This window comes from Protopterus annectens, chromosome 4.part1 (genome assembly GCF_019279795.1).
Source record: "Protopterus annectens isolate FY-2018-M chromosome 4.part1, PAN1.0, whole genome shotgun sequence".
Taxonomy (NCBI): domain Eukaryota; kingdom Metazoa; phylum Chordata; order Ceratodontiformes; family Protopteridae; genus Protopterus; species Protopterus annectens.
In genome coordinates, this window is record NC_056734.1 from 688,902,889 (window position 1) to 688,920,348 (window position 17,460).

Below are 17,460 nucleotides of genomic sequence, written 5' to 3' on the forward strand. Positions count from 1 at the left end.
TTACTCTTCCAAAGCAGTTGTTTATGTGGCGACATGACCAGTGCTCAGTATTTTACGTAGGTAAAACGGAGAGAAAATTCAAGGCAAGTATCTATGAACACGACTATACCATCAGGAAAAATAACATGAATAATGCACTGGCTAGGCACATTCATGACAACAATAGCCACAGCTTCAGTTTTATGGTTATTGACCATGTTACTACTGGTGACAAGTTACCCTGCGGGCTGCAATTGGAGTTAAAAGAATTGAGATGGCAGATCCTTTTGCATGCAGACACATGGCCTGGCATTAATGACAGGACATCAGTTACCCCTGTCTTAAAACTAAAAGCCTTGGAAGGGAAGAAAATAGTACAAACTTAGCCATCCTGCACAAGCACTTTATGAGAAAAAGTTTAATGTTTTTACCTAAATTGTAAAATATGTTTAATGTTTGACTGTTATGATACTGACATCAACTTTTTAATAGTTCACCTTAGTTTGCTAATTCAGTTTTTTACAAACATTCAACTTTTAGAATTATTTTTAGTGTATGTACATATTTTTTAATGTGAAGTGTTGTCTTAACAGTTAGCAAAGGGTTAACTACATCTACTCATTTACTCATGGTTCAGTTCTGTGTCCAATCAGAATGTGTTAGAAGGTTTTAAAATATATTTAAACATTGGCTGTGTACATTGACTCTTGTCTGATGAAGTTAACATTGTTTTAACGAAAGTGCTCACATCAATTTTACTGGATTTATACATCAATTTTATTGGATTTATTCAGCATTAAAGTTTGCTTTTATTCAACCTTTTTGTGTTTGGTGTTCCTTGGGACCCTTCCTGCCAGTTTTTTCATTCACTTGCTTCAGTGCTTTGTGTGTGGTAAAAGTTGTAGGTAGATGTTTGCTACAGCTTTTAGAAGTAGAAGACTTTTGGCAGAGCATTTAAGTTTGCTGAATAAATGTAATCTGTTAAAGAGCTCAGTGCTAGATTAGGACTGGGGGTTTTTTGCTACTCAATTTAGAGGTGAGGGGCGCCAGACTGTGGAGTTGCACTGGGTGGTAAATGAGCCAGTTATGGCTCTGGAGTAAGACTGACAAAATTTTTAAAATTAAACAGCTGGTAGCTCACTAGGGCATTCTTTTTAGGTATATGATGGAAAGTTCATAATTAACCCGAGAACGCATCAGTAAAATGGTGTTAGCTATATGGAACTTATTACAGGCAGTGCTTTGATGTGAAGTTGTTCTATCTCGCCGTTCATTCTTACAGATGGGTTTGGAGCTGATCCTTGGCTCCGAGTCAGCCTACTACAAAGCTCAAGGTCTTCAGACAGATCGAGGCCAAGTCCCTATCCCATGATGCACCTTCAGTTACCTCAGATCTAGTTTGCCGCTGCAACAGATCATAGGTTTCCTCACAGTTCGGGCCAGTATAACATATTTTTCTGAGAAAAGTTCCTGTTTTCTGTCTTATATCTTTATAGTTATAACTTTAATAGCTTGTTAGATATTGTTAGCTTAATTGTGATAGTCTCTTATACTCCTTTTGGCCGTCATTTTTTATAGGCCTTTAGTATCTCCCTTCCCCTTCTTTGGTGTGCCTTTATATAGATATTAGAATAGTTTTAACAGCTTAGTAGTGTGTTTTAGCAAGTATGTATAGGCTTGAGAACTTGTGTGTGTGTGTGTGTGTTTATACATTTATAGCTAGCGCATAGTTATCCATATAGAACCCATTTGTTTTTTAAGGGCTGCTTACAGTTTTATATATTGTAGTGTAGTTTCAAATTGTTAAAAACTTGTGTGTGTGTGTGTGTGTGTGTGTGTGTGTGTGTGTGTGTGTGTGTGTGTGTGTGTGTGTGTGTGTGTGTATTTTTTGATAATACAAGTTTGCTTGTGCACAGTTGGATGGTTTTCATGGCTGACCAAGATAAAGAGAAACATCTCAAGTCTGGGTTTAAAAAATGTCCGAAGTGTGGACAAAAGATGTCAGTAACTGATAGTCATGTAAATTGTGTTTATTGTCAGAGTGCCTTGCACTTGCAAGAGAGTTGCTCCATTTGCCATTCCATTTCAAGCTGTGTACTACATGAAAGTAAAAGAAAATTAATCAATAGAGGACTACTAAAATCTTCCTTTCAAGAAACTTTGGGCGACCATGATAAAACTAGTCTGTCTTCCAAATCTTCCGAGTCCTCTAAGGCTTCATCATCGGACTCGACAAAATCAAAAAAAACCTTCGACGTCAGCTTCACAGCCTTTGGAGCCTAGCATCATGTCTTTTTGGAGCCGATCCCCAGTCCTGGAACCGGTCTCCGCAGTATTGAAATCACCAGTCCTCCAGTCGGTACCACCCTCCATCCATTCATGTCGGTCCTCGATTAGCCTATCCGATTTGGATGTGGATCATGTGGTGCAGAAGTTGTTACAGGTTCTGACCCAAGTGGTTTCGGAACAGAAAACTGTTCCTCCAGCTGCTTCTTTTCCTCCTCCCAGCCATACCAGTCTGTCGGAGCCAGAGGAGTTGGACCTTATGATTGTGGAGCCTTCGGAGCTGATGCCTGCTCCAGTGCCATCGGTTCCATTTACTCAGACTTCGTCGGTGCCCATCGAGGAGTCAAGGAGCTGACACTCGCTGGTCAGGTCCAAGGAAGATAGTTGGACTGACCTGTCGGTTCCGACTTTGCCTCTCGGGGCCTCGGCTCAGATGAGTTTGGCTCCTACCTCTGGATTGGAGCCCACTGTTCTGGTGCCGAGGAGATCAGTTGTTTCTTTGGATCCACAGCTCCTTCTCATCGGTGCAGAGGTGTCTTTGAGGCCATGAGGAGAGTAATGTTCCCCAGGACATCCACAACTTCAGGACCAACTACCTCTTCCCCAAAAGGACCTGTGTCCACTTCTGCCTCACAGATCCCTTTGAAGCGTAGTGACCCTGAGCCTCAGGAAGCCCCACAGGGTGGCCCCTGCTCTTCCGAGACCTCACCAGAAGTTCCCACTAATGAGGTTCCCAGGAAGAGAATTTGCAAGAGGAAGCATCTAGACTCCCCACAGGAGTCTGTCACATCTGACACCGACTTAGATGAATCAGAAGAGTCCCCATAGTCCCCTTCTGAAGATATCTGATTTGCAGATATATTGGAAATCCTTAAGCAGAGAGGTGGCTGGAAGCCCACCGACTCTACTTTCAGGTCTCAACCCTCCACCTCTTGGGTGTCTTCGCCCTTCGATGAACTTATTGAGCTGGTCTCATGAAGGGAGTGGGATTCTTCGGACACCATGGAGCCTGTCCCTAGGATGCCCAATAAATTTATTTCTGCCCCTCAGGATAAGTCTTTTCTCACTAAGGGAATGCCTGTTGATGCCATGGTGGTGGCAGCAGCCACCAAAAAGGAGATGTCTTCCTCTGTCATTCCTCCTAACAGAGACTCTAGGATCATGGATAGGTACGGGAAGTGCATGTATAGTTCAGCGACTTTTGCCATGTGTTCACTGAACTATCTTACACATTTCACAAGACTGCAAAGAGACCTCCTATAAGAGCTTGGAGATACTCCTCAGGGTACAGTAGCTGACAGAGCTTTAGACAAGGTTGCCTCCCAGCTTGCTACCCTTAATTCCATAGTGAACTCGTCCATGTGTCTGATCTCATATGCAGCTGATGGAATGAGTAGGGCAGCGGGTACAGGAATTGCTCTCAGGAGACACTCCTGGATGCGCTTATGTTCCTTTGCAGAGCCCTTTAAGTCATCCTTTGTCAACACCCCCTTTTGATGGCTCATCTCTTTTTGGGCCCAAAGTTAAGGAAACTTTGACCAGGTGTGAGCAGGAAGGAAAGACTCTGCCGTCGGAGTCCGTTTTTCCACCCCTACTAGACCCTACCCCAAGGGTCAAAAGAGAGAAAAGATGTGGTTCTGAAAAGCCCAAGGAGCCTTTCTGGGTACACGTGGTGAACCCCCCTCCAGGGGCAGAGGAGGGGGCAATAATGGAAGACACCCTCACGGCAGAGGGGGTCTGCAAAACCAGGGCGACAGAGAACAACAGTTCTTTGGGAAGCCCTACCAGCGCTCCTGAAAGGTGACTTGACTGTTCTACTCTGGAGGCAGTCAGGGGGTCGCTTATCTTTGTATCCAGATGCCTGGCTAAAAATAGCAAACGACAACTAGGTACAAAGCATAGTTTCCAGAGGATATTCTATTCCCTTTAGCCACCCCCCCCTCCCCCCCATTGACAACAAAAATCCCAGACGTTCCACCCAGTTACAGGGAACAAGCAACAGTAGAGGTCCAAACGTTGCTAAGAAAAAGAGTCATCCAACCAGTCCCAGCAGACGAGACAGGATCCGGAACTTACTCAAGATTCTTTTTAGTTCCAAAAAAGGGAGGGGACTGGAGACCTATTTTGGACCTCAGCAGACTAAACAGATCTGTCAAGAAGGAGAAGTTCTGGATGGTCATGCTTCAGTCGATACTTCCCTTCTTAGGGAAAGACATTGGATGTGCTCGATAGATCTCCAGGATGCGTACTGCCACATAAAAATGGCCAGACCATCTAGGGATCATCTCTGCTTCCGGCTGGGAGCCAATCATTGCCAGTTTCGAGCCTTGCCCTTTAGTCTCACTGCAGCCCCCAGAGTGTTCACCAAATGTATGGCAGTGATCACGGCTCACCTGAGGCGTTTGGGATTCCAGGTGTTTCCATACTTAGACAATTGGCTCCTCACCGCCACCACCAGGCATCAGCTAATACAAGCCAGGGACACCACTCTTACTCTTTGTAGTCAACTGGGCATTACCATAATTTCAGAAAAATCTGCCTTATCGCCATCGCAACATATCGCTTTTATCAGAGCAGAATTGGACACCACCACCACCACTTTAAAACTTGCATCAGAAAGGATATTAGTGTTTTGTCAGCAAATTCAGAATATCATATCCAGAGACAAGGTTCCAGCATCAGAAGTTCAAAAGTTGTTGGGGATGATGGCAGCTGCAATAATAGTGATTCCGTTGGGTCGCATGCACATGCAGATTCTACAGTGGCTGCTGTTCACACAATGGTCTTATCAAGAGCTCCCAATGTCCCACCTCATTATTCTAACAAATACATGCAAGAAGGATCTTTGGTGGTTGTTGACCTCTCTTCAAGTAACGATAGGTCGTCCTTTTATCCAACCCTCACCATCGACCACAGTGACCACGGACGCTTCCCTGATCGGATGGGGAGGGCATTTTATGGGAAGAATAGCCCAAGGCACATGGGCCGAACAAGAGACACATCTGCATATCAATGTCCTGGAGATGAGAGCGGTACTCTTGGCGTTGCAGTAGTTTCAGGACTCTCTCCCTCTGGGGACAATTGTGATTCAGACGGACAACATGTCGGTGGTCTAGTACTTGAACAAACAAGGAGGAACCAGATCCTATCCCCTTTGTCGAGAGGCCCTAAGAGTATAGCAGTGGGCTACATCACCCAGCACTTTCTGATAGCAACGAACATCCTGGGGAAATCCAACATAATTGCAGACAAACTGAGCAGGACAATTTTGTTGCCTCACGAGTGCTCCCTCAAAAAAGATATAGCGGAAAGAATATTCCACAGATGGAGCCAGCCTTGCTGCGATCTTTTTGCATTCCCCATGAACACAAAATGCAGAAGCTACTTTGCCCTGATTCCCCCTCCGGGAGATTCCCCAAGGGACGCAGTCATACACAATTGGTCTCCGAGTCTCCTCTATGCATTCACACCAATTCCTCTGATATCCAAAGTACTACAGAAAGCAAAAGCCCTGGGAAGGACCATCATTCTAATAACCCCTCATTGGCCTTTTCAGATTTGGCTCCCCTTCCTTCGACTTCATCTGTTGGAAGAGCCTTGGATTCTGGACCCAGTTCCAGACCTTCTGACACATTTGTCGGGGGCTCTTCATCCCTCCCTTCAGTCCCTAAAATTGACAGATTGGCTGCTCCAATTCCCAACACAGCCAGGTTCCATAACCTCTCAAACGAAACGCAGCATATTTTAATATCTTCTCATAAGTCCTCTATTAGGAAGTTGTACTTTAGCAAATGAAGGAGATTTTCTGTATGGGCTTTTCAGAATAACATTGATCCTTACCAAGCCTCTATTTCCTCTATATTAGAATTTTTGACTATGCTTTTCAGCAAAGGAGAGGCGGCAGCTACAATTCGGGTACAGCTTGCTGCCATTTCTTATTTTCGTCTTGGTACTGAAGGATTTAACATAATGTCACACAAGCTATCCAAAGCCTTTTTCAAAGGGACCTTCCACCTCAGACCACCAGTTAAATCCCCTTGTACCCCCTGGAACCTAAAGTTTATGCTCTCACGCATTATTCTCACACCTTTCGACCCAGCTTCTTCATGTAATTTGAAATTTTTGTCTTGGAAGACTATCTTTTTAGTAGCCATCAGGTCTGTCCGAAAAGTATCGGAACTACAAGCCTTGTCCATAAAACCTCCGTATTTGGTTTTTCATGCTGACAGAGTTTCACTGCGAACAAATCCTTCATTTTTACCTAAAGTTTGTACTGAAGCTAACCTTAACCAAATTATAGATTTACCAGTGTTTTTCCCTAAACACACCAACAATTTAGAGTATATACTGCACAAGCTTGATGTTCACAGATAGCTCAGATTTTACCTGGATAGAACCAAAGATTTCAGAAGATCAGAACAACTTTTTGTTTCGTTTTCAGATTCTAGGAAAGGTATGCCTGTGGCAAAAACAACACTATCTAAATGGTTATCTGATTGCATCACTTTCACTTACTCAGCTGCCAATCTACCTCTACAACACAAAATTAAGGTTCATTCTACCAGAGCTGTGTCCACATCTTCTGCTTTTTTTGCTAGGCTACCTATAGACAACACTTGTGCAGCAGCCACTTAGTCAAAGCCTCATACTTTTAACACTCATTACAAAGTCGACAGGGCCTCCTTTGGTTCTACTATCCTAAAAAACATACTCCTGTGAGACACCCGAGAAAGATGGTGCTTGGGACGCTAGCCATCTGTAAGAATGAACGGCGAGGTAGAAGAACTTCACATAAAGAAGTTATGTACTCACCATAACATTCCATGTGAGTTATTCATCTCGCCTTCATTCTTACTTCCCACCCTCCTACCCCCTCGAGGGTTTTTCGAGGACCAAGATACTAGTTTTATCATCATTGTTTTGTCTTTCTATGGTTTTTACCATGGAAAGGGATTGGGAGGGTGGCCTAATGGTTAAAGTGTTATGCCTTACATACACAAGGTGCAGGATTTGAGTCTCACAAGGGATAATTGGCTAGGCTTAAAATGGCTCGCAAGAGCAGTTAGCTTAGTACTTATCTATGAACCTATGAACCCATAAAAAAGGGACCGAATGGCATATGGTATTATTAGAGGCACTAAACAAGATCTGAGGTAACTCAAGGTGCATCATGGGATAGGGACTTGGGCTCAAGCTGTCTGAAGACCTCGAGCTTTGTAGTAGGTCGACTCGGAGCCGAGGATCGGCTCCGAATCCATCTGTAATAATGAAGGCGAGATGAGCAGCTCACATGGAACGTTATGGTGAGTACATAACCTCTTTTTCTAAAACGTTGAGGAAGGTTTAAGATAGAAACAAAACAACTGCTGATGTGTTTAATCTATTCAGAAATTGAATTTATTAACACTTTAATCATGCAAAAGTTTTTTTGTTTTTTTTTTTTGCATGCAGTACTAATTTAGAAGACTCGTGTATTAAAGCCATCCCTCATCCCAGATCTGGCCTTTTATTATAGCCACACGTGCTAAGCAGTAGTTCAGTTGAGGAACTTTTCTAGAGACTTTGGCAGCTAGAAAATCTTTTCAGTAATTCATAGCAGGTGCAAATCTAAGTGTGTGTTTGATGCCTTTATCTGTTTATAGGTTCATAGGCTCATAGATGTGTACTAGGCTAATGGCCCTGGAGCCTTTACAAGCCTAGCTCATAGGATTAATCTGGCATTGTGCCACCCGCCTTAGTTCCCAGTGCCTCTGTCAAGAAGAGCCACTGGAGTGATCCCCAGGGTGAATTTTCTATTTCCCACCCACTCATCAAGATTTCTCTTGAAGAGGGCCAGTGAGGCGCTCTGCTTAACATGTATGGGAAGCCTATTCCATAGCATGGGCAGTCTCTGGGTTATGAACCTGTCCCTCCAGCTTGTTCTGTTGATTGTGGTAATGAGGTTGAGGTCTCTGGAGCATGTAGTGCAGAGGGATTGGGATTTCTTTAGATGTAGCATTTCTAACAGATCTTTATTTTATTTCATTAACACTTCTGAGATGTGGAATGTCATGCCTCTAACAACATGGATACATATTTGCATTGCAGAGCATTTTCTGAAAATCAAGTTAAATGTATGGATTAAGCAAGTGTAAATATCTGGTAAACAGTAAGCGGTATTAAGTAGAGACTGTACTGTTTACAGTGATAATATTCTGTGCATTCACATACTTTTCATCAGTAATATAATATAATATACACAAGCCCATTATTATATGTTTTGTGTCTATATTATGTTATCGAAAAACGTGTTCATCAAACACATTTTTGTCGACCAATGTACAGCGTAACACTAATCTCCAAAAGTCCACTTCAGCAAATTTTTTTCCCAGGGGGAAAAAGCGCTTGGCCGTTGTCAGGGATTTGCCCTTTTCCCCACTGTAGTGCGATCTTGGAGTTGGTACATTTAGTTGTGGGGTGGGGGGTGAAGCCCCCACTCACCCACCCACACACACACTTTGTAGGGTTTGAAAGTTTGTTTTGTTTTTGTTTGGCCAAGTTCGATGAACACATTTTTCGATGATATAATGTAGACCCTATTTGTTTCTGTGAAGTTTCATAAACGTTTCATATCTTAGAATATCTGCTACATAGACAATATAATGCTAAATCGCTGTTATTAGCCTGAATTGAATGAAATTATACGGTTTCCATAAATAGTACATTAAAACTTTAGGCTGCCAAATTATGAACAAGAGGACATTATTTTACAGTTAATGAATGTAAGTTATTTAGTATAAGCAAGTGTTTCACATATTAGTGCCTTCTAACAATTTCCACATCAGATCTGCTTATATTTCAAAGTGTATTACTATATTCACAAGATCTATGCGGAATGATCAATAATTACTTTTTTAGAGATAGTCCTAAATTTCTAAACCATCTATATGACTTATTATATACCAATCAGAAGTGGGAAAACCTAACATCGAAATTATATAACATTTTAATAAACTACAAAACTAAAACCAATCAGAAATTTTGGAATCATATTACTAAAGGACATTCAGTAAATTTATCTATGGAAAATAAAGCTAAAATATTAAATTCTATTAAATTAACATCCAACATGCAATTCTGGAGAATTTACACATGGAAATTTCTGCATAGAGCTTTCTGCACACCTAACAAATTAGCAAAATTTAATACCTCCAATAACATCATATGTTGGAGATGTTTACAAACCTGCAAAGCAGATTGGATGCATATTTTTACGATTGTTCCAAAGTCACAAAATTTTGGGAAAAAATTAGTAATTTTTTACAAGCCATATTTTCAGATACATTTGTAGTTTCCAGATCTTTATTCTTGTTGAATGTCAATGAGAGTTTAGAAATGAATAACAATAATATCTATATGTTATGGAATATACTAGCGAATGCTAGAACATGTATTTCTAGAAAATGGAAATCCACTTCCGAACCATCCTTTGAAGAATTCTTATTACTATTGAAGGAAACTAAAGTAAAAGAACTAAGAATATTTCCAAAAACTTGGAATAATAATCCAGGGGACAAAATATTATCACTTATTGAGACATTGTACATGAACTCAGTCTCTTCATAATTGTTGGAGAAAAGAGAAAAATGTGTTCTTTTTTGTTTGTATGACACCATTCTGATCGGATTGTATAACTTTTTAATCATTCTTCAGGCCATTTGTAAATATTGTATATAGTTAGTAATTCTGCTTTATTTATTAAACAATGTATTAATAATTTATATGATAAATCCTAATGGAAAAGCAATACAAATCTTTTGAGTTAAAAAACAAGAGTACATCAATACCTAGTTGTTGTTATTTATTGATCAATGTTTTGTGTATGACTCTGTCAAATGTTGAAGTTAAATCTATATAAATTACATCACAATACAATTTTCATTCATAGCTTTTATTTTATTATATTGTTATAGAACATCATGTTACAGGTGGTAATAGATCCATTTTCAACTTATGCATGTTTAAAGTCCCAACCTTTCCAGTTCTGACAATAACTTATACAATATTACCTTCTCTATTATTTTTCCACAACATGAAAGTTAACTCAAGGGTCTGTATGACTCGGTTTCTCCAACTCCCATTTCCCTTAAAGACAGGTTTAACAAGTGCATGTCTCCATTCTTGAGGAATCTCCCCATATTAATACAATCTAGCAAATAATAGATACAGTGGTACTGTAAATTCTTCCTGAAGTGTTTTCACCTTCTCCTCATTGTGCTTTGTTTGGATCCAGTTTTCATAGTTCTTTTTCAATATAATCTAACTTGATTTTAGTATCTGAGGTTACCCAGATGTCCCTAGGACAATATATCACTTCCATTGTGGAATCAAACTGCTTTGCATAAGATTTTGTAAATATAGCTATGCTGTGATTCAGGGTTTCACCTGATGTTATGGAATAGTTTGTAAGTGACTTGGTTTTGGAAATGTTAATGCACATATGGAAATAAGTGCTGTATACCTCAATAATTAGTAGCAACCGTGTCATGATATTTCCACTGTTGTATGCTATATGAATAGTGGCAATGCATTTTTCTGCCTCCCCCAACCATGACATTTAATATTATGGTCCACAATAACATGTATTCCTCTCAGTTATGAAAAATATGAACGGAAATAAGAAATTAGGAGTAACAGTTAATAAACAGTGTTTCATATTTCAACTGTACCACATTGTGGTTTAATAATCTTAGTGCCATTTTTTGTTTTGTTGTTTTCCCTATCATGTGCTGCCTATTATTGCTTATAGTTAAAGAAGACAGCCTCAAACAATGTCAGGATGACAGGAGGAGCTATGGATGTTAAATAGAGATATAATTAAACAGATCCATAGGCATGAATAAGTTATGGTTGTTGTTGTTGTCACTTTCGGCTTTTCCCGGTTAGGGGTCGCCACAGCGGAACTCCTGTCCGCTAATGATTGGCAGTTGATTTTTACGTACCGAGTTGCCAGCCCTGATGCACAACCTTCAACGAAGGTACGCTCATTCACGCATGTCTCCACGCAGAAGACGCTCTAACTGAGAGTTGAACCGGACAGCGTCTTACTGTGAGGCGACAACGCTACCGGTATATAATAAATACGAAGAAAATTATTTTTATTTTTTAATAAAAATTGTAATTTATCACCCTCGTGGGTAAGTTCCTTGCTAATAACTAAACCTATTGATGACAAAATACCTTAGCTGTTTACTGTGAGAACTGGAAAGTTTTATCATTGGAATTTTTTTTATTGCAGAGAATGCCCTAATAAGGGATGGTACGGACTTGACAGCTAACCCATTGTTACTCAGTCCCTCTCCTTTTGACAGCTGTTTAATAATAGACCCTTAAAAAGAATGTCAGTATAGTTTGCCATTTAGACTAGAAAATGTAATGCCAGTCAGATTTATTTTGCTGATGACACAGATCAATGGTCCTTATCACTTATTAACTAGTCACATGTGAATGGCACCAAATTTTGGGCACAATCAAAGCCTGCAGTCTTAAGATGCTTAAGAACCGTGTTCTTTTCTTAAACAGTTTTCCTCTTTTTAAACAGGTGACTGGTTGCACAGTGATTCAAACGGAGAAACTTCTCAAGCAGAACCTATCAGTAAGTGAATTGTGTACTATTATTTTATTTTCTTTTTAAAGAGAGTATATTATTATTGAAATAATTACTGAAATAATTTTTTTCTAAACTCAGTGCAAAAAATGTATTATCATCCCATTCGGTAAGAGCATTGTTGCTGCTAACTACCACATCAATAGCAACACCCTAAGTATGCACTCAGTGGTGAGAGACTTGGGCACACAGGTTGACAACAATATTACCTTTGATCACCATGTGTCCACAGTGGTAAGAATGACATTCTGTATAGCTCATCTCATAAGTAAGGGCATTGCCTCCAGGAAAACAAGAGGTTATAACCTCCATGTACTCTTCCCTCATCAGACCAATAATTGAGTACAATGCACCTTTTGGCATGTACCTTTCCAAGCACCTGCAGCAATTGGAGAAATCACAGAGGTTCCTCACAAGGAAAATTCAAGTTCATCAGCATCTGTCCTGTGTGGATTGTCTGAAATCACTGTCACTTTATTCTGTTTCCTACTCAAAGGCAATTTCTACCTTGCATATAAGGCATTATCTGACTTTGCTTTATTGGAAATGCTGCATATCCACAAGTCAAATGGTACACGGGTTACTGGCTGTAAAGACCTTAACCTGGTATGTGACATTAATAGAACCTGCTGGAGGGACAGATTTGTCTCCCAGAGGTTACCACGCCTTTGAAACAGACTCCCACTTCATGTCAAACAGAACACCTCATTGGCTTCTTCAAACACAGTCTGGACGATTGAATGGGTAACCGTAAATTCATACCGGAGGTTACACCCGTGTCCCTCTTGGACACAGGCATTAGGTGCTGATCATGGAAATAAGGGTAGAACTTGGCTAGGCTTGTAAGGCCCCAAGGGCCTTTAGCCTAGTAACTTCCTATGATCGTATTATTTTATGGTTTAAACATTGAATCTGTGAATGTTGTATACATGCAGGATTTGTAGGGTGACAGTTCATTACATATGTCCAAATTGGTCCTTTGTAACTAATTTCTTTTGCTTTATTTGTTGTCTGTTGACGTTTTGTGTTGCCAGTCTTTTAAATATTAATTTGCAGTTGTTTCACACATACTTTATACTCTTTGCTTTTCTCATCTCCGTTATATTTTGTGGCCACGTTTGTAGGTTTACTATTTAAAGAAACAACCTTCTGCTTCTATGTCTAGCAGATAAACTGTTACGGAATGAATACAGAGATTTTCTTTGGAGAATTGGGATTGTGCTGAAGCACACATTTTTCATGCTGCTATTACTGTGATGGATTGGTATAATTCCCCCATTTAGCATACTGGTGCACATTGATGCTCACATCTGTACACTTTTATACATTACTGGCTTACTTCATCCACAGTTTTCTATATTTTTGTGTGGTTTTTCTACTGATTTTCAATGAACAAACATGTTTTGGGGGCTGTAAGCATGAAAACTGTTTTTAACTGCAAAGTTTTAACTGCAAAGCACTGACATTTTTCTGAGCTGTAAATAAAATAATTTTTACTGAAATATTTTTTTTTCTAAGTAATATTTTTTCTGAGCTAGAATTAACTTAGGTGTTATGCACATTGATACATGTTAGGTGTTATTAGACATGTGTGTGTATATATATATATGTGTGTATATATATATATATATATATATATATATATATATATATATATATATATATATATGTTTATGGTTAGACAGCTGTATGTTTTTTCTTGTATCGATCTGGTTAACTCGTTTTACTTATCTACCTATGTAGATGATTTTAGTTCTTGCCACAGACCTGATGAAGGCTGTATTGCATTAGTTAGCCAAAAGCAGTTTTAGTTAAAAGTCAGTCTGTTTCTATGTATGTTATGCTTTTCTTAATACCTGATTTGGGAATGTGGGTTGCAAATAGATAAGTAGTGTTTTCCTTACCTAGGATTTAGTTTGACCTAATCAGTAGTAGTGTGTGGGGATGGGTACTTGCTGTTCAAAAATACACTTTTTATGGCCCTGTTTACATTGTGCCTTGAATAGGCTGGTTTAAAATTAAACAATACTTACATTTTCCACACCTACTTCTAAGTGTATAAAAGCTGATTTGTTTAACATTGTAAAATATTTCTGATTTTTGTTACTGGGGATCACTTGTGTATGACGAATAAGGACTTGTTGCTTTGCAAAACTGAGTTTCATGTTTTTTGGAAATTATTCTGACTGAGCTTATCAACAAAGTTTTAAGATGACTAGTTTCTCTGTTATTATTTCATACAAGGCTGCAACTAGGGAAGGGTGAAGGGAGCAGTTGTCCTGGATGCAGGGAGATATGGATGTAATTGTCACATGTCGATGGTGCAGGAGTGCATTGCCAGCATTCAGAAATCACTGCAAATACTACAGTTTGATCAAGCACTGAAGTGCAGAGTGAACAGTAGAAAGCTACTTGCAACATTTGTAGCAAATGGTTTGCTGCAGTTTTGAGCAGAAGAGCTGGCCCTTTTTTTCTGTTTTTCTCCCAAACTTTGGGTTGAGGGGGCATCAGTCTGAGGAGCTGCAAATGGTGCCATATATCCTAAGGTTCTGGTATAATATGCTGTAAGAATTAAATATATCTTCTTGTGTCTGAAGGGAATGTCTGTGTGAAGAGTAAACATGCTTTATTCAGGTTCTTCTTGTAAAAGCTGGTGTCTCTCTATTTGTGTACGTGTTTGTGTCTGTGCAATGTTTGTTTGCTGCAATGGTGCACAAGACCAGGTTTGCATTTTTATTTTAAATCTGTCTGTCTATCTATCTATCTGTCTATCTATCTATCTATCTATCTATCTATCTATCTATCTCTTTGTCTATCTATCTATCTAGATATGTATATGGGTCACTGGCAAAAGACTGAGATTGAAATTTGCTGTGTGTGACCAGACTGTCAAACATACAAGACATAAAATGCACAGGATTGTAGAGGCGAGTATGGCTTTGGGGATAGGGGATGGCAGTGTGTGTGCCTGTGTGTGTGTGTGTATGCATGTGTGTATACTAGTGTGTGTGGGTTAGGGTTAGGTAAGGAGGTAATTAGTGTCTTTGAGGGTTAGGGTTAGAGTTTAGGCTAAGTTAGTTGATAGATCTAGTGTGTATGTTTATGAATTTGATCTCAGTCAGAGTTGACATGTCATGATAGTGTTACGGAAATTGTTTTTCTAAGGTTGGGTATAGGGTTGGGGTTAGAGGCAGGGGCAGTGTTAGGGCCATGGTTATCACATTCCCCTTGCATACCTTAACTAATTACACACATACTTCAAACTCTTTGCTTTTCTCATCTCCATTAGATTTCATGGTCACATTTGAAGTTTTAGTATGTGAAGAAACATTCTTCTGCTTCTGTGTGCTGCATAAACTGATACAGAATGAATGCTGAGAATTTTTGTGAAGAATCAGGGTTGTACTGTTTAACACAGGGCTGCAACTAAGATGGGGTGAAGAGGGCAATTCCCCTAGATGCAAGGTGATTGGAAGTATAATAATCAGTTGCCAATGTTGCAGGAGTGCATTTAGTGTGTTTGTGTATGTGTGTGTGTGTGTGTGGGGGGGTTACTGTTAGGTAAGGGGATAAGTAAGGGGATAATGTGTCAAAGTGTTTGTTGGGGTGTGTGACTGTTAGGGTTAGAGTTGGGACTAAGTTAGTTGATAGATGTTGTGTGTGCATTTGTCTGAGCTGTCCAAGATGACATGTCATAGTAGTGTTATGGGAAGGGTTTTTCTAAGGTCGGGTGTATGGTTGGGTTAGAGGTAGGGGTAAGATTAGGGAAAGGGTTGTCACATTTTCCCTGCCCAACTTACTAACTAAACCTAACCTTGCCCCTAACCCCAGCCCTACACCTGAAGTTAGAAGAACTCTTCCTGTAACACAGCCACTATTCTGACAGTGGGCTTAGTGATCAAGTTATGGATTGAAAGGGGACATTTAATGCTTTTCGATCTGATAGTTTTGGTGTTTTTAGTGTTTTGATGTACTGAGTTTTATATGTAGAAGTTTGAGCTTTTCAGCACTGATCGTTTAAAGGTGATCCACACGCACACACAAACACACACAAACACACACACACACACACACACACACACACACACACACACACACACACACACACACACACACACACACACTAATATAATAGACACTAAAAACTGATTTTATTCACAATAAATCAGTTTCACTGCTACCCACAGCTTCATCAGTATGAGTAAAAGAGTAAAGGAAGTGAAATATTATAGTATATTATATTATATTACATTACATTACATTATATATGTCTGTGTCAGACCTTCCTGGAGGACAGCTACATCTCTGGGTGATTCAGTACAGTCAGCACATAGTGAAGTTGTCCAAACATCTATTGTTAGTAACAGCATAAATCATCTCAACCTCAAAGAGAAAAAATCCCCAAAAAACAGGAAAACAGGTCAGCATATGTAGGGGCAAAAACTTCCCTATGGCTGCGTTTTAATCTACAGAAAACATTCCTTGTCAAAAAAATATATATATCTTTTTTATTAATACCATTTCTGTCACCTGAATCAAAGAATCATTATAACCAAAAGAATAAATATCTGCTTGCTGCAGCCAATACCTTAAAGCTACCAGACCCTGCTCAATGTTGGATAGCGGTATAAAGTAATTGTTACAGTAGACTAAGACTGCTCAATGTAAATTTCAGACATTTGTTTTAAAAATTCAGAAGTGTCCCTAATTAAACAGGCCACTAAAAATTAGACAAGGATTCAGTCAGAAAGGTCTGCCATGAGACAATTGTTCTGCCTATGGGGGCTCAGTGCATGTCAGATGAATTTTTAGCAACATGAAAAATATCTGAAGTCTAGGATCATTCCTAATTAACTTAGTATATAAGTCTGTAGAATAATTCCTTGTTCCATACAGTTATGCAGAAACAAACAATATTAATATTCTGTTTAAATATATAGGTTGGCTCTCCAAGCAGTCTGTAGTAAGAACTCGGATTGTGCAGTTCTCTAAGTACTTCATTGTTATATGCTTTTTTATACAAAATAAGCGTTAGTCTCCCCTTACCGCTCTGTGTGTAATAACAATAAATGAGTCATTCCTAAGATTTTGGAGCACATGTTTTTTGTGTAAATATAAGGTTATGTGGCCTACCTTTAAAATATCAAAGGTAAAATGTAAGCCCTTTAGTATTAATCATTTGAACTGTTTAACAACTGAATGTTGTTGAGGTTGACATTTTGGTGTTTTATCAAACACAAATCCCTGAATCTGGATAAAGTAACCAACAATAAAAGTATAATGTTCCAAAAAGGCAACCAACTCGTTGGAATACACACGGCAAAATAACACTTTAATAAAAAATAGTAAAATTATATAAAACATGTGAGCACTGCGGTGGTGGTGCTGCGGTAGCGTTGTCGCCTCATAGCAAGACGTTGTACCGTTCGATTCTCAGCTAGAGCGTCTTCTGTGTGGAGGCATACGTGAATGGGGTGTGTCTTCAATGAAGGTTGTGCGTCAGGGCTGGTAACCCGGTACGTAAAAATACACTACCAATCATTAGCGGA

The 17,460-nt window shown here is 39.5% G+C and overlaps 1 protein-coding gene across 2 annotated transcripts in view; it reads left to right on the plus strand.

Moving 5' to 3' along the window:
• LOC122801015 (NACHT, LRR and PYD domains-containing protein 1a-like) overlaps positions 1–17,460 on the plus strand; it is a 1,015,111-nt gene that overhangs the window by 853,406 nt on the left and 144,245 nt on the right. For both annotated transcript variants that reach the window (XM_044070467.1, XM_044070468.1), the window contains one exon: positions 11,846–11,899. In XM_044070467.1, the coding sequence (XP_043926402.1) occupies positions 11,846–11,899 (54 nt within the window). The remainder of the gene's footprint in view (positions 1–11,845; positions 11,900–17,460) is intronic.